Source organism: Chamaea fasciata, unplaced genomic scaffold (assembly GCF_029207755.1).
Source record: "Chamaea fasciata isolate MVZ Bird 193981 ecotype frontalis unplaced genomic scaffold, bChaFas1.0.hap1 SCAF_1, whole genome shotgun sequence".
Classification (NCBI taxonomy): Eukaryota; Metazoa; Chordata; class Aves; order Passeriformes; family Sylviidae; genus Chamaea; species Chamaea fasciata.
Window position 1 is genome coordinate 135,381,607 of NW_027094086.1, and position 27,697 is coordinate 135,409,303.

At 36.8% G+C, this 27,697-nt stretch overlaps 1 protein-coding gene across 2 annotated transcripts in view; it reads right to left on the reverse strand.

Annotated features, from left to right (window-relative positions):
* Positions 1-27,697, reverse strand: part of PIP4K2A (phosphatidylinositol-5-phosphate 4-kinase type 2 alpha) — a 108,634-nt gene that overhangs the window by 13,759 nt on the left and 67,178 nt on the right. For both annotated transcript variants that reach the window (XM_066198984.1, XM_066198993.1), the window contains exons 4-6: positions 19,318-19,470; positions 7,349-7,495; positions 4,676-4,714 (exon numbers count right to left, since the gene is read on the reverse strand). In XM_066198984.1, coding sequence (XP_066055081.1) covers positions 4,676-4,714; positions 7,349-7,495; positions 19,318-19,470 — 339 coding nt within the window. The remainder of the gene's footprint in view (positions 1-4,675; positions 4,715-7,348; positions 7,496-19,317; positions 19,471-27,697) is intronic.

Below are 27,697 nucleotides of genomic sequence, written 5' to 3' on the forward strand. Positions count from 1 at the left end.
AATAGAGCTGTAACCCCAAAATTACACAGGAATGGCTTCTGCCAGCAAAACAAGAACTTTTGTAGGAAAGTAAGAAAAAAAAAATTGTGCAGGATGCTGTATAGAAGGGTTAAATACTCAAGCATATACCAAAATAGAAACTGTCTTTTCAATGCTCAAGGAAATGCACCCAGAGTTACCCCTAGCATTAATAGCTTCCTGCTGCAAAATAAACATGCAACATATAAAATGCAACACAAAATTCCCCTGTTATTTTTTAAATTCTTTTAACATATGGAAGGCAGACTTCTAAACAAAAAAGAAACAAAACACTCCCACACCTCAAAACCAAACAAAGGCAAACTAGTGATTTGTTTTGAAAAACTGTAATGGGGTTGGTGTCATGAGAAGGGTGAATGCTGAAAGCAAACCCCTGAATGTCTCTCCCTATCTTTGGAGTGTGATGTTTTGAAAGTTATAATCTCTGTACATTGCAACATTTAGATTTATTTCATAGATAAATTCACAACACAAGTCTCTTGTGTGAGATCAGCACATGAAGCGGACTGAAATCACTAAAATGTTCTGAAATTAGCAATTCTAAAACAGCAGGAAAAAATAGCTCAGATTTTGGAATGATCTCCTTCAATACAATTTTACATAGTGTCACCAAAAGTTAAGAAAAAAAAACCTGAGTCAAGACTGAGTGATCTTGTTGCAATGCTCCTCTACTAAAGCCCTTCTTCCTTAGGTTTTACTTTCCCCTTGGAAATCAGTTAATTACTCCATGTTGTAATACATGAAGTAAAACACAAACTTAACGTCTAGTGACAACTTCCAATCTGATTATCGCAGCTATGTACTTCGCATACAATTTAATTAAGATGTAACATAGCTGTTAACTATGGCAATATTTTTCCCCAAAAGAAACTTGAATAGGAAATCCTTTATTCAATTGTATTTACTATATTTTTTCTGCATTTGTGAATGGTGATTTATGAAACAATACATACTACAGAGGTGGCAATGCAGCCACTTTTAGATTGATTTAAAAACATGTAATAATCTCTGAAATTGCTTGAGAAAGATGAAATATGGCAGATATCAGTTCAGTTAGGATTTATTTTCCTTCAAATTTCTTTCTGAATGGCTCACTCACAAGCAACAGCTTAGATTCTTTTGTCAGTACAAGTAGTCTCAGCTGTTACTGCTAATTCGATGCTGTACTGCAAGTATGGCATAATTGTGAGCAGCTAGATCACCAGGGGACTTCTGCATTATCCTTGTTTCACTTAAGAGGGCAAAATTATCCAAAGAATAAATAGAAAATGCCCACTATTAAAATAATAAAAATTCTAAAAAGAGTAGTAAAGACAAAAAAAAAAAAAAAGAGTAGCTGTCAGAATTTGACAACTGTTGAAACATACTGTTCTTTCAAAATCCAAGGCATCTGTAAGTGTATGTTACGATACACGTTGCCAAGAAAGTGATGCCTGTATTACTAAAAGTATCATTTGTAACACAAATGAAAGGCATTGTGTGATAAGGTGAAATTTAAGGGAATGGTGCTTGTTTCTGCACTGATTATCACAAAACACTGAAATGACAGTTTTGGAGCTCCTCATCCATATGCTAGGATATTAAACAGCTGAAAACAGTCAAACAGGAGGTGAACTGCAAACAGGATGGAAGAGTACCATTCTCAGACAACTTTTCATCCTAAAAACCGATTTTAAAAAAGTTTGAATACTAATACCTATTTTATAACACCAAACTAAAGTAGAGTTATACTATTTTCTCCATTTTCTTATGCATTAAATCTTTTTGCATATTTGTCTCTTCTTTATTAACTGAGTAAATAATTTTTAGTTTGATAGGAAGAAGATTCAAGAACATAAATTTCACCAAATTTGCCTATACAAAGTAATTAATCTAAAATTTACAGTCTGCATTAAAATGTGACTGAAAGACTTGTTCTTCTGTGTTCTGACTTTCGCAGCTTTAAGAGAAGTAAACATATTATTCTTGATACTCTAAAAACCATTTGAATGTTGTAATTTGAAACTCAGTATGAATTACTTAAAAGCCCATTCAAAAACTAGCCACTGTTAGACAATTTAGCTATGCATTTAATACCCAAAGCTTCCTTTATTACCCTCACATGTGAATAGCCATACAGTTATAATAAGTAATTATACTGCCATTAATTGAAATTTATTAGTATTACTATAATTTCAAATAACATTAATAAATTGATGATTTAGCTTGCATCTGGCTAAAAATCAGCTAATAATTTAGTACACCAGCTCAGGTTTTCAAATTGTCTGGTTTTGTTTAATCCCCGAGGGCAATTTCTTCTATGATAGGAGATGCCAAAAACTCTTCAGAGAATTTGCTAAAAAATAAAATGCCTTCCCCCCCACCCCTTTCAAGTCAAATATTTCCTGTTGTTTTCAAATCTTAAAACTGATTTGAGATTCTCACAGATGACAAGAAAAAGTTTGAAATACTGACATCTACTTAAGAGAAAATCAAAGTAAAAAAACATGTCACAGGGCTCCACATGCCACTCAGGAATAATGGACCATCTACATATTCAGGTCAACAGAGTCCTCAGGTCCTGAAATCAGTGGCACATGTGCAGAGGTACCTCTCATGACAGCAGCTCTTTAGCACTGCTTAGAGTTTCAGAACCAAACTTTCCTTGTCTATTCATGTAAATATACAGCACCCTTTTTATTTAAACCTACAAGCTGTGTAGTAGCTTGAGTAGTTTATGTGAGTAAATCTGTTGCCATGCCTACTGCAGGAGATTCAGATCACAGTGATGACAAATGTTCTGAACATCTGCAATCCACAGGCAAAAGGCATTCTGGCTCTTCGAAATCAAACAGCAGTCTCCAAAACTTAAACAAAAGCCATGTAATAAGCAAAATATTAATTTTCCCTTGCTTGAATCTCTAAGAGTCTCAAAGTGTAAAATGCTGTTCCAGCCATGAATGAAGAAGCCTACCCAATAATATCCTTTCTTGGAAATCTTTTTTTCTGAATGCAAGCTTGTCACTTCCCTGCTGCATTGCACTGGGGTTTGAGGGGTATGATGAGTGACAGAAAGCTGTTCCAAAAGCCTCAGACTGCCTGCTTACAACATCAAAAAGCTTTGTGCAGTTCCATCCCCAAGAAATCAAACTATTAAAATAGCAGAATAAGAATTAAGGGGACAAGGCTTGTATGCATTTTTTTCAGAGAAGTACTCAAAATCAAAGGGAAGGTTCTAGATGTGGAGTTGATAAGAATTTTTGTTATCTGCTTCATGGGAGTTACAATTTCACATTAAATTTACAGAATGATTGTTGTATGCAGTTATATAAAACTACACAAATTTGTTTCAATTCATCTGTAAGTAAGTTTAATAGTAATTCTTTCATGAACTTGCACAGGAGCAAAATTAGGGCACAGTTTCTTTGAGGTTGTCACTCAATGTATTAACTACAGTATACATGTACTATCATTAATCTATTTATTATTATGAGGCATATTCCTAAAATTGCTCAAAACTACTTTGCTAAAGAACTATATATTATCAGTTCCTGTATAGCTGACTATACATATTTTTAGATTTTATGCTACTAGTCCAGGCATTAATGTTGCAACCTGAAGCAGTCCCATCCAAATACTTTGTCCTCATCCTTTCTATCAGATTATTTTAACAGTTCAGCAGAGGTTTTCAATGACATTAGGTATTGTTTGTAAGACACTGAAGGGTTACTCCCTGCACTTTAAAAACTACAGTTGCCACTTAACAAGAACAAAAACAGATGACAAAGGAAAGAACGGAGATCATTCAAGACATGATCTTGAGGGCCTGGTACAGCTGAAGAGAGCTGATGCTGGCAATCGTAACTGCAGCTCCCAAGTGAGGCTGTGGTATTGCCTAATGTTGGAAGAGGAATTTTAAGTGTTCCACCATGCCTTAGGAAAGGTGGAAAAACCTGTCAACAGAGTTTTTCATGCAGCGAGAACTGACTGCTACTGCATGTCCCTTACTCCTTTAGTGCAGCTGTGTGATCTGCAGAAGACACAGAAAGGCAGGTATGGTACAACTAGTGCTTAGGAGAAAAACAAATGATCTGAATGGAATTTGGGGACAACATAACATGAAGTCTCTTAAGTGAACTGTTGAATGATCTCATGCTAATTCAGGAGGAATGTGCTTGGACAAATTAAAAATACAAGGGCCATGGACTGTCAGACCTTACCCAAATTTGAGATCTAAGAAGTCTTAGATGATGGAGACTATGCTCCACTTCCAATTATGTGCAGAATCTCCAGAGAAACCTCTCCTAAAATGCCATCTGGCTATTTCACTTAAACCACAAAGAAAAACTGAGAGAAGGGAACAATGTTCTGATGTTTTCGTAGCACAGGGTAGGCCCTGAAGAAACTAAGAGAAGAGAAAAGGAAAAGGAGAAGGCAGAGGATTGGCTCACTTACCTCTGAAATTTCAACACCTTTGCAAACCAGTATTCAAAGGTCTGCAGGAAATAGAGGACAGATAAAGGAGGGATAAGGTAGAACTCAAGAGGGAAGCATATGGCGGAAAAAAAAGGAAAGGGTCAGAACAGCACTAGTTATGTTTGTTCTGAGTCTAGCTAGAAGGTTAATTAGCTGAAAAAGAAACAGAAATGCACCATACCTTTTCTTTGTCACTGGCTTCTCGAGCCACAGTAGAACCCTGAAACAGAAAAAATGAATCTAAAAATGTGCATATGTCAGAAACTAATTTGAAAATGTTATGATAACAGGTCAAAAAGTGGATGAACTGTATCCTTTTGAACTTGAGAAATGTTTTAAAGAAAGGTGACAGAGTAGGTAGAATGTCTAAGACTGCTGAACTGCTTGCAATCATGTGAAGAAGACGCATCATGAGAAAAGAAAGATGGATTAAATCCTCAGATGTTCTACTTCTATTGTCCTCCTAATTCCTGGAGCTTTTCCTCAACTCTCATCCTCATTTTGAGTGTTTCATGCTGGAAAGTTCAGTTTGCTTGGCGGACTTCTCATCTTTTTGTGCCAATTTAGCTGTATGGATATGGAATAGCCTATTCTGTATAACTGTTTGGACATTTCTAGTACACATTTGAAAAGGATGTCACACAATATAAACACAAAAAATTCTTAAAAGATCATAAAGTACAAACAAGAACAATGCATCTCACAGCAACACAGAGTAAAAAGAAGAGACCAACTGTGGATTCACAAGACTTACAGTGCTTGCCAAAGACATTTTAGATTTTCTTTGTGTATTTAATTTTTAAATTAAAACTAGTGGGCAATATGGTGTTTTCTGAATAACCTAGAGCTGACAAAAAAAAAAAAAAAAAAAAAAAGACTGTATAAGTGTCCTTAAAAATTTCTTGGAGTAGGACCACACCTTTAAATACCCAGCATTTATTTATCACATAACAGCACTGCAAGAAATAGTAACTACAAATATGGTAACCAGACATTGAAAGATGGGCAAATTAGCTCTGCTGCTTGTTAAAGGGTTTGCACTGTGTAAAGAAGAGCTGGAGTGGAGTCCTACTAGTTTAAAGAATGTGAGGATCCCTAATCACACCTTTTTATAGCATGTTTTATTCTGTTTGCAGAAAGAAACTTAGAAAACTCGAAAGTGATGGAGAGAAAAGATACATGGGACAGTATCTCTTAGTTATTATGTATGGTCCAGCAAGCAGGGATTTCATCGAATTATTCTTAACTGATAGTAAAAGCCTAACATTTTAGTTTACTCAGGAGACACCTTTTATATTGTATTCTGTGCTCCAACAGACTATAAGGTCAGAAAAAAGATCAACTGAAAACCAAACTGAAGGGAAAGAAAAAAAGATTCACAATAGTAAAAATTAAGGAAGGGTGTCAAATTTGACATTTGGTAAAAAAATGACATTGAAATAATTTTAACAAAATGTGTCCATGGACAAAAAAATACCCTTGAAATCCTATGCTGATCTGTGGTCTTTTTTCTTGTATCTACAGAGGTAGGGACTTGTGCTACAAAGTGAGTTCTAAGTTGGTGTCAAAAATATTCATGTACAAGAAAGGACTCTGAATCTACAACTGCAGACGCCATAGCAAAGAATATCAAGAAAAAGTAATTTCTAACATATGCAGTGTCGATACAAATCTGTTCGGTGAAGGAGTTTGTTTTGAGGAATATGATATCGATGTTAAATTTGAATTGCATGAGAAGTTAAAGCAATGCTGTTCAGCTGGACAAACTGAATAGAGTACAGAAGCATTCAGAGAGTTAAATAACAGAGCTGTTGACACCAATGTTAAGAACATATTGTATATAATTACTGTTTCTTTCTGTTGTGCTTTCCTGCCCTTTTTAATGCATCTGGACATTATCTAAATCACACTTCTCTCAAATTAAAAAAAAAACTTTCTTTGGTAACAACTGCTGCCAATAATACTGAATATCAGAAAGCAAGTTGCTGACATTCTGGAAATCAGTTCTTATAAATCAAGTTCGGTCAACTCTCTAAGCAATTGTTAAGGAGACTTGACAGTAGGAAAGGATGGTGCACTATACAGCATTACAAATCTCTTAAAACAGAATGATAAATGAACATTTTAAAACAAGCTTGCAGATGCACTTAGTGGTTCAGCACATAGAAATTAAATGTATTAGAAAGAAGTAGGTTTCTAGGGGGGTACTTTAGAGAGGAAATTAAAATACCATCCCTTGGGTAGAAGGGCTAAGACCACGTTTTGCATTATTTGTTGTAAGCACTGTATATTAACTACTGTCAAAATTATAATGAGCAGAAAAGCTTAAGAAACAAAACTATAACAGATCTTATGATAAAAGTAGATGTTTTGGTTTTTTAAAGACTCTTCTTTTCACTTGATTTTATTTTTAAAATATCAGATAAATTATTAAGCTTTTACAATAGTGATGTACCTCTGTTAGCAGCATTTATTGGTTTAAATTAGTTGTTTTATAAAAGCCTTGCAGAATCAACTGTGGCTTTCCATAATGTTGATAAAAACCTATAAAAAGCAGAATTATTATTGTACTAGTGTGAAAGGTTTTACCTTTAACCACTAGCAACATTTAGCAAACATACCTGGATAAATTGCTGCACTTAATAATGCACAAAACAGATAAATCTGTATAATGTCTATAAAACCATCCTTTAGTCTTGCCAAACCTAGCTGCAGAATTTAATTAGTTATGCTGTCTCTTACATAACACAATTTTAAATTAAACTTCTGAGAAATATTCAAGCATCAGCAAAACCTAACATTTATAGTAAAGATTTTCAGCTACTTTTTCAGTTAATCAGCAGCTGTTACTCACCTTTAAATCATATTTTCTATAAACAGATAAACGATGGCTGAACACATTTCTTGTAACGACCATATATACTTCAACTCCATCAACAGTAAGCCGGTACATGCCCAAAAACTGGGGAAGAAGTGTATTCCCATGACACTCCACAATAAACTGCAGAATGAAAAGAAAAAATAGAAATGAGGATTGACATGTAATATATAAATATGTACTTAGATTTTAGATATAAAATACCAAGGAACAACACATTTATTTGCTGAATATTTGTGTGGCGACAAACCGTCAAAAAATTATGCAAAACCAGACCCCCTCACCAGAAAGTTACTCTGCTTTTAGGCCAGTGTTGAAAAATTAAAATCTTGAGCTGTTTAACTTATAACTCGACTTCCACAGACAATCTCATAGAAAAAGGAGACTCCATCTGACAGACCTTTTATGTTAACAAAGAAAACAAACTTAAGCAGATAGCATATATTTGGCAGTTATGTCAAAACCCAAGTACTTTTTTGAACATCACACTGCTGTAATCTGTACAGTGTTGTTCCAGACCAAAATTAAATTGTATGTTTCACCATTCTCAGCATTTGTTTATGATGATGAACATTTATGGTGTTGCCAGGGGTATTATTTACTATCACCAACCTTCTGCTAGTTTCTATGTGGTGGTTGCATTTCGGGGTCAATAGAGATGAGCAATGAAGTGCAAATTCCCTGTATTTTTTTATTTATGAATCCTTATACTTCCTTACGGTCACTATATTCCATAAAAATGGGCTATTAACCTTGAAAAAATTTGCCACCTGCAACCTTGACTTTTTTTTCCTAATAATTTGCCTTACAAGTAATTGTTCTATTAGAAAGAGCACTGGAGGAAGCAGAAGAAGCAGACACACATTGATGATGAGAACTATTAAAGGATAAATTTCCATTCCCAGAATAAAAACGTCCATATTATATTAATCCTACTCAAAAACATTCACTTACATATTTTGTGGAACCAAGGAAAAGTTAAGCCACAATGATGTAAACCAGAAAGGACTCACCAGCTTTCCTCTTTCTGTTAATACCAAGTCTCAAACAGAGGAACTTGGAGAAAATGTAAAAAACTCAAGGCCCAAATAGGAAACATGAAATCTAACCTACAGTCAGTTTTTAAATATTAATTGCCTACTGAAGCTGCTGTTCCTTTGTGCCAAAGTGACCCAGTTATTAGAAACACAGATTTTAGAAGAATTTAGAACTAGTTAACTGAATAAGCTATTTCAATTGTTTAATAAAGGCAGGTAGTATTTTGGTAACAAATACTGTAACAAAACTCTTGAAACCCTGGAGGTTTTGCAATTTTGGGCTCCTCTGCTAATTTTAAGGAATTCTTCTCACTAACTTTATACTGGAATCTGCACATATCACACACAGACCTTTCAATTGGCAAAATAAAAATAGAGTTAAGACTCCTGGAAACAATCCTGTCCACCAAGAAACAAAGGTCATGAAAACAAATACAGAAATTGTTGACTGTCAATTGAACCCAATTTTGGCTGACACGTGAGCCCTGCTAAATCTTGCTGGCACATTTTGGGCTGTAACTCTGCTCTCTGCCTCCCCCGGAGCTGTACTGGCGGTTCAAGCCCTGAAGCATAGAACGAAGCCACGATGGAGTTGTGCCACTTCACAGCAAAGCACTTTTGAGCTCAAACTGCATATGAATAGGCAAAATATCTTAAGGTGCTGCAGAGACTCGGTGAATACAAATGAGAATCTTAGGAAAGGAGTATGATTGTATGCCCCAAAACACAAACAGAAGTTTAGCAGTAAAAAGCCACAAAAGCAAGGTCAGTCAGGAGCAGTGCACAAAGATCAATCACTTTGCACCTGAGAGGATTTCTATATTTAAAAGATACAGAAGTTTTAAGTTGAAGTTCTTAGTTTGGAGGATTTTCAGTCATAGGGCTGTGTACAACATCACAGAGTAGTTATAACACATTACAGGATACACCTATTGGACCATCTTGACCACCAATCTTTGACCTATTTTGACCATCATTTCTCTTAAAGATCCAATCATAAAAGTACTAATCCATACTATCAAAACTACACCGATTATTTCTTTATAAACATCAAGTATTCTAAAGGTAAATACTTTTATAAAGCTTTATAAAAAGTAAGAAGGTTTGTTCCTATAAAAATATTTGCTAAGTGAATTCTACTTTAAGATGATTATGTTCCACAAGATGAAAATAAATCTAGCTTCCAACAGGAGTTTAGTGTCTAAGGATTTCTCGCTACTCAACTCCTTAATGTACCCAGCCATTCCTAATCTTACAGCTTTTAACTACAGATTTTGAATTAAAATAAATACTATTGTTCCAATTTTCCATATGGGCATCTCAGATGCAGAACCTTTATCTGAAATCATACAGAGTTTGTGCCATGTGAAGGAATGCCAGCTAGGCATCTTGAGTACCAGACTAGTAACCCCCTGCCCTTCCTCTCAGCAGTGACTGCCACAGTACTGACACTTAAAGTCCCTCTTCAACCCTAGCTACTGCTAGCACTCAGATTTTAACCTCTCTGGTCCTGAGTGTACCCATCTGTAAAAATGCAATGCCATTATCAGAGCATGAGCACCATACCCACTGTAATATCATAAAATAAATTATTTGGTTAGCAGTATACAACCCCCCCCCCAAACTGTTCTGTGCTATGTAACGAGGACAAAAAGGCCACTAGTGAGAGTTGCTTCAGTCCTGTTTGTAAGTTAGGGTTTGCCATTTGCTAACACTGTTGTTTCACTATCTTAGTGTGCAAACAAAGACTTCTGAAAGGGCAGTGTTACCAGCATGCAACACAAGACACGACGAAGCTCTGCTAGAATTGCTCCTCTTGATAAAAAGGGACGTGCAGATTTCTAAGAGACCCTCTCAAAGCAGACCAGGTACCGCACTGTTGTTTCCTATTGCTGCTGACTGTGGACACTCATGCCATTGGAAATGAAAGAAAAGCCTCTAAAATGATTTCAATGTTTCCTATGACAGTAATTCTTATCCTGATGGGGAGACAAAGGAAAGAGGGAGGAATGCCACTTGCTTTCAGCATCTACAAGGTTGGTCTAGAACTTCCTACCTTTGAAACTATCAATCCCCCATATCTGCATCACAGAGGAGGCAAAACGTGTCATCTGTCTGGGTGGGAGTCCAGCAGGACTTGCACTGGTGACTGTGGTTGGCAGATTTTCAATTTGTCCATCTTGATATAAAGGAAGTAGCAATTTAGTCACCTCAAGGTGCTTTTTAGGAATGATTTCCTGAAGTTTCCCACTCACAGCTGGAAAAAAAGTGAGCCTAGAAAATAAGCCAGTACATGCTTAACAGGACTGCTAAATTTCAGTGAAAGAAAAAGACCTTCACTCCTTAAATTTTTTCTAAAAAGAACATTAAAACAATTCTACTAAGCAGACTTGCTAAATAAAACTGTAATACTCAGCTAATACATTTACAAGTCTTTATATGCAGTAACAAAACCCATCTCTTTAAAAAATGAGTGTTGCAATAAACACCTCATCATTTTTTTTTGTAAATTCAGACAATTCTCATGTTTGTGCACAGCACAAGGACAATATTATTATTAACACAGTAAAGTAACATCAGCATATTGACATGTTTTATCAGCTGTGCAGGACAGATTTCAAATAAGGAAATTTCTGAGCTCTCTTGAACCCCATGCTTCAAGTTGAAAAATGAGTAAAAAATTCTTTATGATCCTATTTTCTCATTAATTTTTGTATAAATACAACTTCAAGATTCCTTAGTAAGAATAAAACTTTACCTATCTAATAGCTTCTTGCTTCCCTATGGCAATGCTAGTAAGGTACCAGAAGATAACATAATGCATACCATTTATTAGCAAAGAAGTTACACTACTTTTGGATCTCTTTGGAAAAACACAGAGTAAAATTTCTGTCTCTACCATTTCTCCTTCTCCACTTGGAGATCATCTGTGGAATGATTTGACATAGGTGCAGATTAAATCTTGAATGATATCTATCTTTGTTCTATGTGAAAAGTCAGCATTCCTGTCACAGCCCAATTTTGGAAACATTAATTCAGAAATACACAACATGCTCATTCTCTGTTACCCCTTTATATAGTATTTTCACAGATTTTGGTATCATGATTAAGGCATGCATTTGATAATCTAAGCACAATTGTGTGACAAGTCTATATTTTCACCAGGATACTTCCATTAAAGAAACTGAATAGCAAATTACATAATTATTTAAAACCATTTTGGACATTGCGCAGGACTACACATTGGTAGTCATTTTTGTGCTCAACTTTTTCTTCTATATGCTCTTGTATGCAATCAGAACTATCCTTCACCAATGTATTTGGTGCACAAGCATTGACATGTGGAATCACTCCTCCCAAAAAAGACTGAAAACTTGTTCAGAGTTATAAATACTCCACTTCTTGCCACTTTCCTGCACCTTAACAATTATACAGAATACTATGCATTGGGTACTTAGGTGATACACTGCAAGGATTAATTAGCCAAACTACAGCACACACCAGAAAATGACAGATTTTCAAGGCATAAAAGGCTGTTTTCTTCAAATAAGCCATGAAAGAAGAAAATTTCATTTAAAGAAGTGATTGATAAATATACAGGTTTTTATATACAAGCCTTGTGATTCACAGCCTTACCCTTCACTTTGTTTCAGACATGGCCAGTTATTTTTACTTCTAAGTGCAGTGTAATCTCAATGTCACCACCACACGTGATTATCTAGGCTGCAGCTCTGTTACCAGGAACATCATACTTCATATTGCTACAATTGACTCACTGTGTGGATCGATCCCTCCAGAAAAGTGCTGAGCACAGTATCAATACCTTTTATATATATATATAAACCAATAAATATTTGGAAAACACCTGCTGGTGAAACCCAGGCCCCAACAGAGCCAGTGTAGCCAAGACCATTCTGCCATTTAGTGTAGTTATTTACCTACAAAATGTCGTATCTTTCATGGAAGACTTTTAATGTGGGTTTTTTTGGTTACAGCTCCGGTCTGTGTGGTCCCTTTGCATATCAGACCTCTGCAATTCCATCTGACAACCACACTAGTAAGATTCCCATTTTTAGGGTTTTTTGGGCCTGTTGGATGCAGGTGAAACACAGACTGTTTGGATGAGAATACATACATACATTCTCATCTCCTTTTTCTGCTTTTCCTGTTTTTTCAGCTCAAAGCTGCTTTACAAGTCAGTTATCTTAGCACAGGGCAGAAGCTGTGTTCTGTGCTGCCACTTGATTCCCACACAGAACTGCTGAAAGGCTTTTTTCAACTACATTTCTTTGCAAACCTCCTAGAAATCTTCACCTCTTACTATTTCAAGACATACAGAGCCAGGGTCACCATTACATCCTTCTTTATTCACGTTTGTGTTTAAATAACACGACATTATACTGCCTTGCTTTGCCTTTTTACCTTTTTCCTTTTTTGTGATACATATGAACGCAACTCATGTGGCAAAATGCAGAGACAGAGGTTGGGAGGCAGCCACTGATAACCTGTGCAAGTACTGACGTGGAGGGAGGATGATCCAAACTTTCACGTAGCTCTGCTTCAGCAACCTACCACCTTGACAAGCCCATCCATGCCAGTGCAAACTCCTGTGCACCAAGGCCCCACTTTCTTTTCTGGGATATTCTCCAGCCTATACTATCATCAATTCTTTGATAAAATTGTTTTTAGCCTACAATGTTTCTCTATTTCAATAGTTATCTATTTATGATTTTAATTTTTCTCCTACCTTCCAGATAACAATCTGCTGCTGTTCCTCGATTCCTGTGTAGCCCGAAACACTGTTATTGGTGCAATCTCTCCCATTTTCACTTCATTGCCTACATTTTCCCCCTTTTCATTTGCTTTTCTGTTTCTTTCACTTTTATTTTCCCCTCCAGCAGCTAAAGTCATATTTTTCTGCTTTTGTTTTGTCCTCTATTTCTGTCTATTTACGTCTGTAATTTCCCCTTTTTTGCTCATTCTATTCTTTCCTTTCTTCCCATTCACTTCCCCATCACTCCACTGTTTGCTGCCTCCGGTAAACGGGCAGTCCCTCTCCTTTACCACTATTCACGATTTCTGCTGGTTGCCAGGGAGACAAACAGGCAGTGCAATAGGTGTCAGTTCTGCATACAATTACCTGCCTAGAGAAGGGAACTGTGCCATCAACAGGGACAGCTGCCTACAGAAAACCTAAACTGCACTCATGAGGAGCTTTATCCTAGGTTTGCATGCTAACAATTCTCTTCTGTTCACCTGCTTTGAGATGGCTTCTCTCTTCTTTACTAAAGTTACTTGGGTGTCAGCAATGAGGAATAAGTCCTCCCTTTTGAAGTCATTTTAATGAAAAAGAAAGCGTTTAAAAGCTGCTGGTTTATCTGAGACACTAAAACTACTTCCATTTATTTTTAAAAATTTCTATCCTGCCCATCATATACTCTCAAAGAGCAAAGGACTCCTCTTTTACACCGATTTAAGATTCAAAGCAAGTTAATGTCACTGGAAAGGGCAGGATGTCTTGATTCTGACATTTCAGATACTATAAAATATGCCTTCAGAATTTTACTCAACTGTTACTCATTTCTGCCCTTGCAAATAGCATTTGTACCTTAGAAAAAAATCTACAAATACAGTAGTATCTACAATACATATTTTATATAAACTAATAAACTTTTTTGGCCCAGGACAATATATCAAGTATATCAAAAAGAAATATGAGCATAACTTGAATATATGATGAAATAGAAAGTTTTCCTTTGGGAGGAAACAGGGTATTACCCATTCCTTAAACACAGGGTGAAATTCTGACAACACACTTATCACAGATGATCATGCTGAACTCTCTCTTAACAATGCCAAAAGCAGCAGTATGTTTTAACTCAGTTTTTCTGGTCCATGTTCTAGGGGTCAGGAGGCGAGGTTTAAAACAAGATTGCACTAGATCTGGAGATCTTTCCAATGCATATTTGATTTTGCTCTCAAACACTCTTTAATATAAACATGCTTGATTAACTTACGCAATTTTAAATGGTCCAGCTACATCTGTAAGCCCAGCATTTAGTTTTCCTAATACTTGTAAGACTGACCCATTTGAGCGTATTAATGGTCCTACTGCATTTGATAAGTAAATGACATTCAGCTGAGTAGCACTGAAGAGTGGTGAGAAGAGTTCTACTCATAACTGACAATATACCAATAATATAAGCAGCCCAAACTGATTGCAAATTAACAAGAAATGTGACTAAAAGCAGCATTTCAAACTATGTACCAAAAAAGACTTCTGTAGTTAGAAACTAGCTAGAATGGAGAGTCACAGCTTAAGAACCTAGCATGTCATATATGTATTTGTATTTACCACAACACTTCAAAACCTACCTCTAGGCCATTCTGTTTTGCAAATGTAGATAAAAGGCTGATCCATGCATGATGGTCTTTAATAGTCTAGTCATAAAACACAAGATGTTTTGCTGCTTTAAACATGGAGAAAGGTGCTATTCCTCCTGTTTGCTTAATGACTTGTTTTGCTCAGTGTTTTGTGTTTCTTTTTCCTTTTAACTTTGGAAGAGAAAATAATTATCTCCAGTGTTTCTACTCAATACTAGAAGTGTCAGACTCATCTGATGAGTTGACAGAAAGAGTCAGTGTTTAGACTGAAGTGTTCACCATCTGTCTGAGGTTGTGGGCCTGACTGCCACTAAAAAAAAGGCATCATAGACAGGGTAAATGATTTTGGAAACTCATGATTTTTGAAAACACATTATTTCGGACAGCAAGTATAATTTACAATTGTCAAGACTATTATTTACAATTCAACAATTTTAAGTTGGAATCACTATATATACACACATATGCTGTTTCTGTAACTTCTCTTGACACCCCTTCAAGCCCAGTTCACTTTCAGTTATTTATACATTTCTAGCATGTAGCCCTGGGCTTGGAATTTATCTTTGATCAGATCATCTTTTATGATTTAAAAACACCAGTCTTGATTTGGGATTTTTAAACTTAGAAATGTCTGCAGGCTATGAAGTATTCCTTCTCCCTTTGTAAACTCCTACATACACAGACTGTGTAATTACCACCTCAGTTCCTCTGAGCTCCAAAGAGCAGACGGGTTATTACACCTACAGATAGATGGAGAGAGGAAGGACTAACAGAACTGCATGGGCTTGTGAACCATACATTTCCATGCTGTCCAGTTACTGATAAAATAACTTTCATTTCTACTTGCCAATGGCAGTGTATATGTCTCTATCTAACCCTTTGGTGACTTCCCCCAAAAAATAACTAATACTTGGAATTAATTTTGGAGGTCCGTGGGAAAAGCTGCTGTGCTACATTTCTCTGCCAACCACATAAACTCCCAGATGCCTCATGGGTAGCTCTGTAGTTCAAAAAGGTGCAAGGAAAACAACAGCTTTTTTGCAAATGCCAGGATGAAAACTGTTTTGGTGAATGAAGGACACACTGAGTCTCACACTTCTGCCTTGTGATGGTTCTCTCTCCAGCATTCTTTGTTTCAAGATAGATGTCTCCTCTGCTATTTATTGTTAAGCAGTTCAAGCAGTCCTGGAAAATATTTGATAAGGCTTGTTTGGTCCCTAAGCAAGGAGAGAGGTGCTTTCAAGGTCTAGGATGATTCTATCAGCCTTGTGCCTTAATAAGGAAAGAGGTGAGTAAATATTACGGTTTAAATGAAACTCATTCAAAGTTTCAAACTAGGAGGGAACCTGGAATGAATTTGCAGAGGAGAAAAAACAAAACCTGAAAGAGTTTGTCTGTCACAAATGGCGTGAATTTCACTCATATTTATGTCAGAAGTAATGGAAGAGAATTACTGCCTTCTTGGGCACCTGAAAGAGGGTGCAAGATAATGGTTTACAAGACACTGTTCTTAATGCACAGATGATCTAACTTTAGCTTTTTGAGGGGAACAAGGGAGAAAAAGCTTAAAATTCATATGAATCACCTCCCTAGACTCCATGCACCTGTAAAAGGCTGTCCTTTCCAGGATGATCCCTGCACTGCCTTATTGGGTCTGCACACTCCCTTTCTCAGAAGGCTGAACCTTTCAAATGTGCCAGAGGAGACTGGCCAGGGTATGCTGCAGGGGCATGCCACCAGAAGTTCCAAACCATTCCCAATCACACTTGGGCTGTGAAACACAGCTCAGCCAGGAATTTTCACGTATGTGGTGAGTGCTGCTGACAAACAGTGAAGTGAAACTGGAGAAAAGCTAACAAGCAGACTTCTCCCTAAAAATCCCATATTTGGCACTCTAGTGTACCGTTATTAACAATCAAGAAAGATACTGGACAGTAAGGTATGAAAATCAATAGAGGGAACTTGACAACTCCTCTATTGGTAGAAGAGAGTACATTGAAATAAAACTGAACTAATGAGAACTTCTTTTATTGACAAAGATTTCTACCAGGAGTACCAGGGCAGCATCTGAGAAGTCTGGTACTACTGCAACTGTGCCATCCTACAGAACCATAAAGTTACATGCACACCAGTGAAATAGACAGGTCTTGGATTGCCCTCAGGCATCAGTTCCAGCTGGAATGGAATAGCTCACACCTAAGTTATTAAGCTCCCCTCTTAAAAAAAAGATGCTTATATTCAAACTCCTAAGTAGGAATATTAACTCATCTTAATTAACACCTTTATTCTTGCCCAGAATTATTTAGGAGACAGTAAACTGGCCCAAATCAAAACTACAGTAGGGACCATTAATGAGCTCAAGTGCCAGAGGATGGTATCTGGCATTGCACTGTTTGCTAGCAGAAGGCAAATCTGTGTGGGACAGTTTTGTCCAGGGAATTATTAATACCTTTCCATCAGGACAATGGGTTTGCTAGATTTTGAAAAGCAAGAGAAGATAAGCTTTGCCTGAAAAACATCTAGAGAAATGGGAGGACAAGCTGCTGTAACTAGTGATCCCAAGCATTCAATTTCCAGCAGCAGCACAGAGGGCACTGTGTCAGCTGCCATTAGAGCTAGTGGATTTAATCTAGATCTTGTTCAGTACACTGCTGAATATACCAAAATGAATTTATTTAAATAAAAAAGTCCAACTATTAAACTGTCTCTGTACGTGAGTGCTCCTGTATTTAGAGTTTTGTACAGTGCTTTCAAGTTCTGAGACAAAAAGAAATACAAGTTGTATCCTCATGAATCTCTTGGAGGCACCAGTGAGAGCTATTTTACATGAAAGATTTTCCAGTATAAAGTGAAATTAGGTGCCTGGTAGAAATAAATTTCAGATCATTATTCCTTGTAACCTAGCCTAATATGAACCCCGACGTTGGAAAGCATTAATGGAAAAGATTCCAAATTATTAAATTCATTCATGCTAGCACTGACTTCATTGATACTCTTGAAAGATTACTGCTTTGAAAAGCAAAATGGCTTTTCAGCTGGATTAAGTCCCAAAACCTGCATCATTAATACTAGCTTCTGATGCCAAATATAACACAGACTAAAACTTTAATTCTGCTGTACAGCTTCACAGATCAAACCCTTTCAGATCAAAACTAAAATTGTAAGTTTGAAAACTCACATAAAAATAAACCCCAAAATACAATTAGATTTAAATTAGGTTTAAAATTTTCTTTGGGAGAACTGTCATTAGGAGATGTCTTAAGAATATTTCTGGTAGTAATATTTATCCACATCAAAACAAACACACCATGGCCCTACATGTTATTCAAACAAAGGAACACCACAGGAAGAGAGAAGAGGGATCACATCTAACATCCTGAAGTCTTCCCAAGTTACTCTGGGCTTGGAAGGCCTTCAGAGATCTCCCTTTGAGATTTACAAAGATAGCTGGCAATACCATCAGTTCCAAGTATCCTGAAAGAATGCTTTGGGCCTCCCACCTCAGAAGTTGAAACTGGTTTTACAAAATAATGTATTAAAAAATCCAAAACCTACTACAAACAAGAATATTGCACCAAAAACAAAACCAAAAACAAAACAAACAACAAAACAAAAAAAACCACAAAAAACCCAAAAACAAAAACAAAAAACCCCAAAAAACCGAAAAACCCCCACCTAAACAACAACAACAACAAAAAAACCAACCCCAAATGTCCTTAAGTATTTACCTGGAATTCCAACTCACAGAAAGAAGGAAGATGGAAAGAAGGACAAAAACCCCCTTCCTATTGCACAGCAGGTTTTAGGTAATTTTTTAGAGGCTTTTCTGACTTCTGCAGCTTTAGAACTTATTCAAACAGATGTAGGACTAGGAAAACTAGCACTGATTTTATTAACGCTTTTTGTAATTCCCAGGTTCTGCTCCCCTCTGTGCCAGTCACACAAACTATGCACCAGCACTGTACGGCAACTTTCAAGGCTGATTTGAGGGATCTCGAGTGTTTTAACTTTACTACTGCATATGAAAATTCACATTATCAACCCAAATTTTTTTAATAGTAGGATTTTGACATTAATCATATCCAATCTTTAATTTCTTATGTAATACAACTTTAAATCTTTGAAATCTGTTGTGAAACACCGAACATTCACTGACCAGATCAAAAAGAGAAGGTCACCTGCAGCATTCATACACACGTACACGGACATCTCCAAGCAAGCCCAGAATGAAATACTTTCCTTGCCAAAAGAAAGATCACCTTTTCAGTTAGGCAAAGGACCTTATATCCTCCAAGTTACCTCTTTCATGTAGACGTATCTTTCTATGAAACACTAGTGCAGATATTTAGAAAAGTCCATCCTTGTGAATTGCAGACATACAATAAATTGCTGATGCAAATGGGGAAAAGTCTGAAGTGACTCTTTTTCCATAATTATTAATTTAAAACTTCTAAGACTCAAAAAAAGATTGGCATTATAATATTTAAGAAGACATCCCACACTTTGGCAGAGTTCATTTATTACCTGATGGTACTTCTTCAGTATGTTGTGCATTTCTGCTACATCTTCACTTGTTATAGTTTTGATGATATATCTTTTGTCGTAAGACGTATGAAAGCGGGCACCACTGCGTGCTTGGGAATCATTGGCAAGGGGTGCACTTCTTGTCAATGAATTCTGTCAATTGATTTAAAACAAAACAAAAAAAAGCATCAAGTCAGACAAAAGTATGTGACTTTTATTTAGAGCAAATATAAACAATTTACATTTATTTAAAAATATTTTTCAATACATCTGCACCAAGCTGAATTCTGCGAAGCACATATTCAATATCTTGAGAAAACATTACAAAAATATTCTGAGAAGAAAAGCATGTTCGAGGAGAAAGGTATTGCTCATCAGCAGTTCAAAACTCATGTTCAACATTTAATGAGAATTTATTGGACATTGATACATATACATTATCAGCTTTTGGGAAGAAAACATACAGTAATTAAAAATCCAGAAGGAACACTGCATTACACCACAATAATTATAAACAGAGGTTTCATCCACAGTTACAGTTTCACTTTAACACTAGCAGGATTTGCTCTTGAGACAGTGTGATCTGGTACATAACCAAGAACACGGTTACATTTCTGAGTTCTAGTGCCAGAGCTATTCCAATGATTTCATATCTAGAGTTAAGCAAATAATATTGTACAATACCTCCTTTCGCAAAATAAGCCTACCTCTATAATGTCTCAAGAGGAGAAAATTAGTTAATGACTGTATAGCATTTAGAAGAGAGATTAAGGACTATATTTAGAGTGAAGTTTAAAATTACTGGTGCTTCAACAGAAGCAAGAGAAGCCCTCTGCTTTTTTCCGAGAATAAGTAGTATTTAGGTTAGATTTCTTTGTATTTATAAAAACAAAATCCCCCAAAAATTAGACTAAGTATAACAACTTCCCGGAAAGTTGGAGACATCTTTTGTTACCAATAAGAACTTATGCCAATTGTTGAATACTTGAATTGCACTTAAAAAAAAAAAAAAAAGAAAAAAAGGAAAAAAAAAAGGTAGTAACAGCAGCAACACAGGCATGAGAAAAAAATGATGTTTTGGACCCCTTGTGTATTTCCATAAATATGGACATACTCTGAAAAGGTTAAACAAGTTAATTATAGACTACTGGAACATTTCTATGTTTATGAAACAAACTTGCAGTAACCATCTGGTATATTCCTACTCCTAGCAGAAAACCCCAGCTCCTGCTATCCTACCTCATTTTACCATACAGCACAAACAGCTCTTGTTGAATTGAAATATACCTCCTCTCTTTCCACATTCACACAGCATAATGTTCTTCCTGCTAGGTGAAAAGCCATTTTACTTACAAGGATAGTTTTAATATAATTTCATACAAAAATGCAAATGTTGCAGATTCCTAAACAGTGGAAGTTCAGCTCCAAGAGTTTGAGAATTAATGTTTGTGTGGTGTGGTAAGGCACCACGAACTAAGTCACAAAATTTGCACTGGAACGACGATGCTTTGAGAGAGTAATTACCAATATATTTCATCTACCATACTCACGAACCAAACCTACATGTTTTTATTTTTGTAGGACCTAAAAACATTTTATTTGGAGGTTTTAGCCATTGTTAAATCTGTCCACACGCTTTGTGGACTTCAGTAGGAACTGGACATACAGATTCAACCCCTGTGACAGAAGGTCAGTAATTATTAAAAAGTATTAACCTCAACCAAGGAATTAGGGTAACTATAGCCCCCAGTTTAAGAAGACACTTGAACACATACAATTATGTCTCTGTATTTTGGAGATCCATTGATTTCAATAGGCCTTCAGGCACTGTTTAATTTATCCCAACTGTGGGGTGCTTTCTGAAATCAATTTAACATGAAATAAAACCATTTTCCCACAAGGTTGCTTAGTTCAACAGAAATACTCAGGAGTAGCAGGAAAAACAGTAAATCACCTAAAAGCACACAGCTCTACAAGGGCTTATTAGAATGAAAACCTTAATTATGACATGTAGGAGAAATAAATCTTTTGCACTTCTTTCTGTATATACCTAGGCTTGTACAATGAGCTAGAATAATTACTGATGTCTATGATAAAGAGTGACATCTTTCTCTATTATCCTCTCTACTCAATAAGGAAAGAAAGGATGTGGGTGCTTCTCTGTGGCTTATAAATCAACATTTTTTCTAGACTAATCAGAAGAGAGCTTTAAGGACACCACTGCAGACATTGCAGTTCCTTCTCTGCACTAGCTTTTGGATAGTCAATTTTAACAAAAACAAGTCCTGATATGCCATCACCTCACATGGTATCGAAGACAGTAGAGAACTCAAGCATTACAGCCATTTTCTTTGCCTGTTTTCAGATCTTTTCTGTTGAAATTAATTTCCCACCACTCCAACACTGGAAAGTTTTTATGTACTGAAGTCCATTCAAGGAAACAAGTATTATAAACTGAGTAAATTTTCTTAAGGCTATACTTGATACCAATAATTTTCAAATTGAATTGTGGAGGTAGTGGTATAAACCCTTTGTGCCCTACAATCAGAACTTGGTTTTGTTTCCGGGCCTATATTTAATAGTTCAAGATGAAGAATTGATAATAGAAGTTAAAATCAAAAAATTAAGTACAAATACAGTTGCCTTCATCACAGATTGAAAATATGATGCAATGCAATAATTATTTTTAATAAAAAAAAAGTGAATGCATGGGTAACCATTAGTGTATGTAGTGAATTAAACTACTGCTAAGTTATTAGGCTATAATTCAGTTAGTAATAATAAAGGCTACTGAGTAATTACTTGTTATTGTTCCCAGCAGAAAAGGGTGCATTATTCTGAGGTTAACTATTGCAATAAAGCAGTAACCGCAGTATTCTGAACGTATTTTTTCCCACAGAACTCTAGTCTTCAGACTGTAATTCATATAATATAAACCTTGAAAGCAATTAACCTGGCAGGAGACTTAAGTTGTTTAGCTATAAAATGATGCAGGAGAGGATATTGGCTAGTTGGTCACTGAACATCTGAAGGAGAAGGAAAATGTGAAGGACAAGACTCAAAGTTTTAAGTACTCTTCAGGTGTATTTTAATACCCTTCATGAAAAGATTTTCATACTTGAGTGAAATACAGGCCTGGGTTGCAGTGGGTACGAAAGAGATGCTAGTTGACTGGATGTTAGAAAATGTGATGCCCATCTACAAGAAAATCCAGAAGGAAGATTCAGGGAACTACAGGTCTGCCAGTCTGACCTTGGTGCCAGGGAAGGCCATGGAGCAGATCCTCTTAAGTGCCATCACACAGCATGTGCAGGACAACCAGGGGATCAGCCCCAGCCAGCACAGGTTTGTGAAAGGCAGCTCCTGCCTCCCTGACCTGATCTCCTTTCCTGTGGTAAGATGACCCACTTAGTGGATGACTGAAAGGCTCCAGATGTGCCTACCTGAACATCAGGAAAGCCTTTGACACCATTTCCCACAGTAACTCGTGCAGAAACTGGCTGCTCATGGCTTGGCTGGGTGCTCTGTTGGATGGGTAGAAAACTGTTGGGATGGCCGGGCCCAGAGGGTGCTGGTGAATGGAATTACATCCGGTGGTGTTCCCCAGGGCTGGCACCAGTTCTGTTTAGTGTCTTTATCCATGATCCTCATGAGGGGATCCAGGGCCCCTCCGTCAGTTTGCAGACACACTGAGTCAGGTGGGAGTGTTGATGTGCTGGAGGGCAGGAAGGCTCTGCAGGGGGATCTGGACAGGCTGCACTGATGGGGAGAGGCCAGAGCTCGGAGGTTCACCAAGGCCAAGTGCCTGTGCCTGGCTCTGCCCTTGGGTCACAACAACCCCTGCAGTGCTACAGGCTGGGGCAGAGTGGCTGGAAAGACGCAAGTTGGAAAAGGACTTGGCAGGGCTGGTCAACATGAACATGAGCCAGCTGTGCCCAGGTGGCCAAGAGGCCAATGGCATCCTGGCCTGGATCAGAACAGTGTGACCAGTAGGACCAGGGCAGTGACCATCCCCCCGTACTGGGCACTGGTGAGGCCATACCTTAAATCCTGAGTTCAGTTTTGGGCCCCTCACTACAAGAAGGACATTGAGGTGGCTGGAGAGAGTCCAGGGAAGGGACGGAGCTGGGGAAGGGTCTGGAGCACAAGTCTGATGAGGAGAAGCTGAGGGTGTTTAGCCTGGAGAAAAGGAGGCTCAGGGGTGACCTTACCACCCTCTACAACTGCCTGAAAGAACGTTTTACCCAGGTGGCAGTCAGTCTCTTGTCCCAGGTAACTAACAAAAGGACAAGAGGAAATGGGCTTAAGTTGCCTTCATCTAAAGAGATCCCTGTTTTTCCCCTAATGAAAATTTACTCTGCCAGACTGCTAAGTATAATGAAAATCAATTTGCAAATGTAACTATCACACCAAAAATATTGCTAGCAAGAGAATATCATATACCTCTGGATAATTATTTAGCTGCACTTGACTTTTTATTAATGTTTTAATGGATTTAAAATAGTGATGCATTTATTTTTTAGTAGATGGCTATTTTATTAGTAGTTATCTATATCAAGATTAATTAAGAATGCACATAGCTATCATTTTACCACATGCATTTTAATTTGTCAGAATAAACCAACCAACTTTATGCTAAGCAGCATCTTTCCATACATGTACAGATAACCCAAGTGCCCTCTCTACAATACTTTGACTCTAGTGATAAATTAAGATCAGATGTTTAAACATTGAACATGTTTAAATAAAAAACAGCCTCTAATTAAACAACTTCTTTGACACTTTATTTTTACTATCTCCCCACTCTTGTGATAGCTCTCTCAATACAATGCACTCTTCAGACACAGAATGTAGTTACTTTGAACTTTAAAAGCACTTTGAACATGGAAGACATTTAATTATTACTATTTTCTGTGTTTTCTTTTGATACTTACCCAAGTTTATTAAATAAGTGTGGTTTAAAATGTAGAAAATCTAATTTTATCATCTTGTGCGGATTACTTGTAATTGCCACTTTCTTGTGTTGATAAATACGTAGTTGAGTTTTGCATGTAGACAATTTTATTTGTAATGGTTAATTCTCACTTCTGTGAGCAGACAAAAGTTCAAATTCCTTCTGAAGCAAAGCTTCCAGGTACCTTGCAAAATACTATGTCTCTCAATTATACTAGTTATACTTGTTTTTAGATAGAAATCAGTCTCAAGTAAAATACATTTACTGTTACCTGGTGATGACAACAATGAATCTCTACTTCACAACATGAGCATCATGCTCATTAGACAGCCTAAAAATACTCATTTATTTGAAATGTTCAGATAACTATTACTAACATGGTATAGACTTCTCTCCTACTGTTGAATGCACTTTTGAGATATAAATGGTAGCTTCTGGGATTCAGACAGCTTTTGGCAGAACACACTGATAAATTTCAGTGATGATTTGTACAAAAAGTAAGAAGGATAAGTTGCATTATAGACATCTGTGCACAAATTCCCTGGAAGCAAAGCTGATTGAACCTGTTTAAAGAGAGCCATGTAGGGCTTCTCTTCTGCTTGGATCCAGCAGTAAGCTCAGTTAAGAGAGAGCCACTGGGGTCCCTGGCAGCAGTATCTCCTTAAGTGAAGCATCTCTAGTGGACTAGGGAGGAAATAAATAATGAAACTTAAGCATCTCCCTTTTCCAAAAGGAAAATATATTGGGGGTTGAGGGAGGGGGAAAGGAGAGACACACAGAGAGAGAGATATCATGGCAAATACCAGATTGAATTCCCTCTGGCTCTGCTTCTTAATTAGGGGAATACTAAGTGGAATATGAACAGATGGGAAATGAACCACTCCTCACTTAGCACAGACAGATCTATGAGCCACAAAGCCAGAACAGGGAGGATATCCTTCAGATGGAGACGAAAAATGCCCAATTCTTACCCTCCAAGAGACACAGGTTTGATGCTCCAAAAACCCTGGTACCTTCACTTACTGCTACAACACAGCTCTTCCCTCCCGTGCCAGGAGCCAGCAGAGCACATCTCTAGCTGTACAACGTTGGAGGCATTAGCCCCATTAAGTTAATAAAAATCAGCAGCTTATACAACGGCATTAGTGAGCTCAAAATTCAAAGAAGTAAGGGTCAGACTGCCCTATCCTCTTCAGATTTTCCCAGCCTTCTCCAACTTTTCCACGGTGTGCCTTGGATCTCTGGCACAATTAAAACATCTGTCAGCCACGCATACCCTGTTCCACTTAACAGCTTCACTTAGCAACTCACTGCAAGTCTCCTGCTCTGGGTGTGCGTGTTCTGCCAATTCCCCATTCACTTCTCATTTGTGAAGTTTTAATCTTGTGCTTGCTGGTTTTTTGGTCTCAGGAGAAAGAAAAGGTTCTGTACTTTTAAAGTGTGAATACTTTCATGAGGTCACTTAAAGACTACACTAAATTACTTGTGTAATTACTTATACAACTGAAGACACATTTAACATGCCAAGCTCACAGATACCTCTACTAGATGAATTTCTCCATACATTTGCTTCTTTCCTAAATAGTTTCCCTCTGACAAGTCATTGGCTGGAAGCTTAAGTGACCTTACATAAATGAGTATTAAAAAAACCCCCACCCATCCTGCACTGGCTAGCAGGCAACTAGAAATTCTCATTTGATCTTCAGTGCTGAGAAGCAACAAATCACAAAGAATTCGTTCCATACACAGAAATAATTTCTGATTAAAGAAATAAAAAAAAAATATATATATAGCTTTAAATACATATTACTAAAAGCTATACCATTTACTAGTACTTAACTTCCCAGAGAGTTCTTGAGAAAAAAAGATTAATCAGCACACCTAAATTACATGTCATAATTACACCAAAGAACAGCATATTCTTTAGCAAACTACCTGCAATTTTATTTACCTGAGTTTTATTTCCTACAATAAACATGTATCAGGTAAGGAAAAAGGTTTTTTTCCATAGGTGCTTTTAGGATCTGATCCACAACTTTTTGACATTCACAGGAGCTTCCTCTGGAGACTTCAACAAAATTTCGTAAACTGGAATCCAACAGAACTGCTTCCCATCAGAAGCTATTTCATTTCCTCCAGCACTTCCTAAACTGAACTCTAATCTCTACTTTTGGATTAGGTAAGCTCCAGAAAGGCAGTCCTGATTTTTCCTATCTTCAAAAGACCAAGATTCACCACTGCAATTTTTCCAGTATTTAGCCATTTGTGTTGCTGGGAAGGTGAGTCTAATTTTGAATTTTAATTATTTCCTTCTCTGGTCATTCATAGTTATTTTATCCCTGAAGTACCTAGTATTCTTTTTCTGCAAAGATATTCACAAACTACTTACTTCTTAATTCTAATTTTTCCAAGTGCAGCAGGTCAGACTGCCACTCCCAATCCAATGGCATTCTCTCTGTCCTTTAATTCCTTTGACACTTCTCCAGTATTTTTTCTACATCCAAATTTCAACTTCCTTTTTTAAAGACTACTATCATCAAAACTATATATAAAACCCATACATTAAAACTATACATAGTTTTAGCTTCAGGTATAAAATAAACAGATGTCAAAAAGAAGTTTGAACTCTTTCTCATCTTATGTTTATTCCTTCTAATTTATCCACCCTAGGGTGCAGTTACTCCTCCTAGTCTGAAGGTCACCCTAGTGCTAAATTCTTGTCCTCTTTGACCTCTCGTTTCTTCTCAGAGCTACCACCTCCCTGAACACAGCCCTCATCTCCATAGTTCTGCACTCCTTTTTTAATCATATAAGTATTCATGTCACTATATTAAAAGGATCTCATTTGGACAGGCTCAGAATGCCAGGTGATTAAAGCGGGTTTTGCACAAAATCTTTGAGTTCATTCTGCTTCAACGTTTCAATGGATTTTGCATCCTCTGCAAGATTTCACTACATGAAATGTCAATTGCTCGTTGACAATTAATTTTTGACTGTTGTAATTTAATTATCCATTAGTTATATAATTTTTGGGTTTTCTTATTATAAAACTCTGCAATAATTAGCATTTAAAAAATGCAAGACACAACATATCAAGGCAAATACTTTGTAAGAAGCATCCTCAAGAGTCCTTAGAAGCCAGCTAAAACACTACCTAATGGTTTATCCTTTAGAAGTCTATTTTTACCTTGCACACTGGTCAATAAAAATAGCACCCTATTGTAATTAAATAACAATAATGATCTGACTCATAATATTAGTTATACAAATAGCAGATATCAAAAAAACTATGCTAATTTCCAGAGAGGCTTTGATCATTTCTAGGAGTAACAAGTTAAGCTTGTTTGGAGCTATTTTATCTAATTGAAACTATTTTTGTGAAGAAAACACATGGAGCAAAGCCACTGAAGTACAGGAAGAACTTGT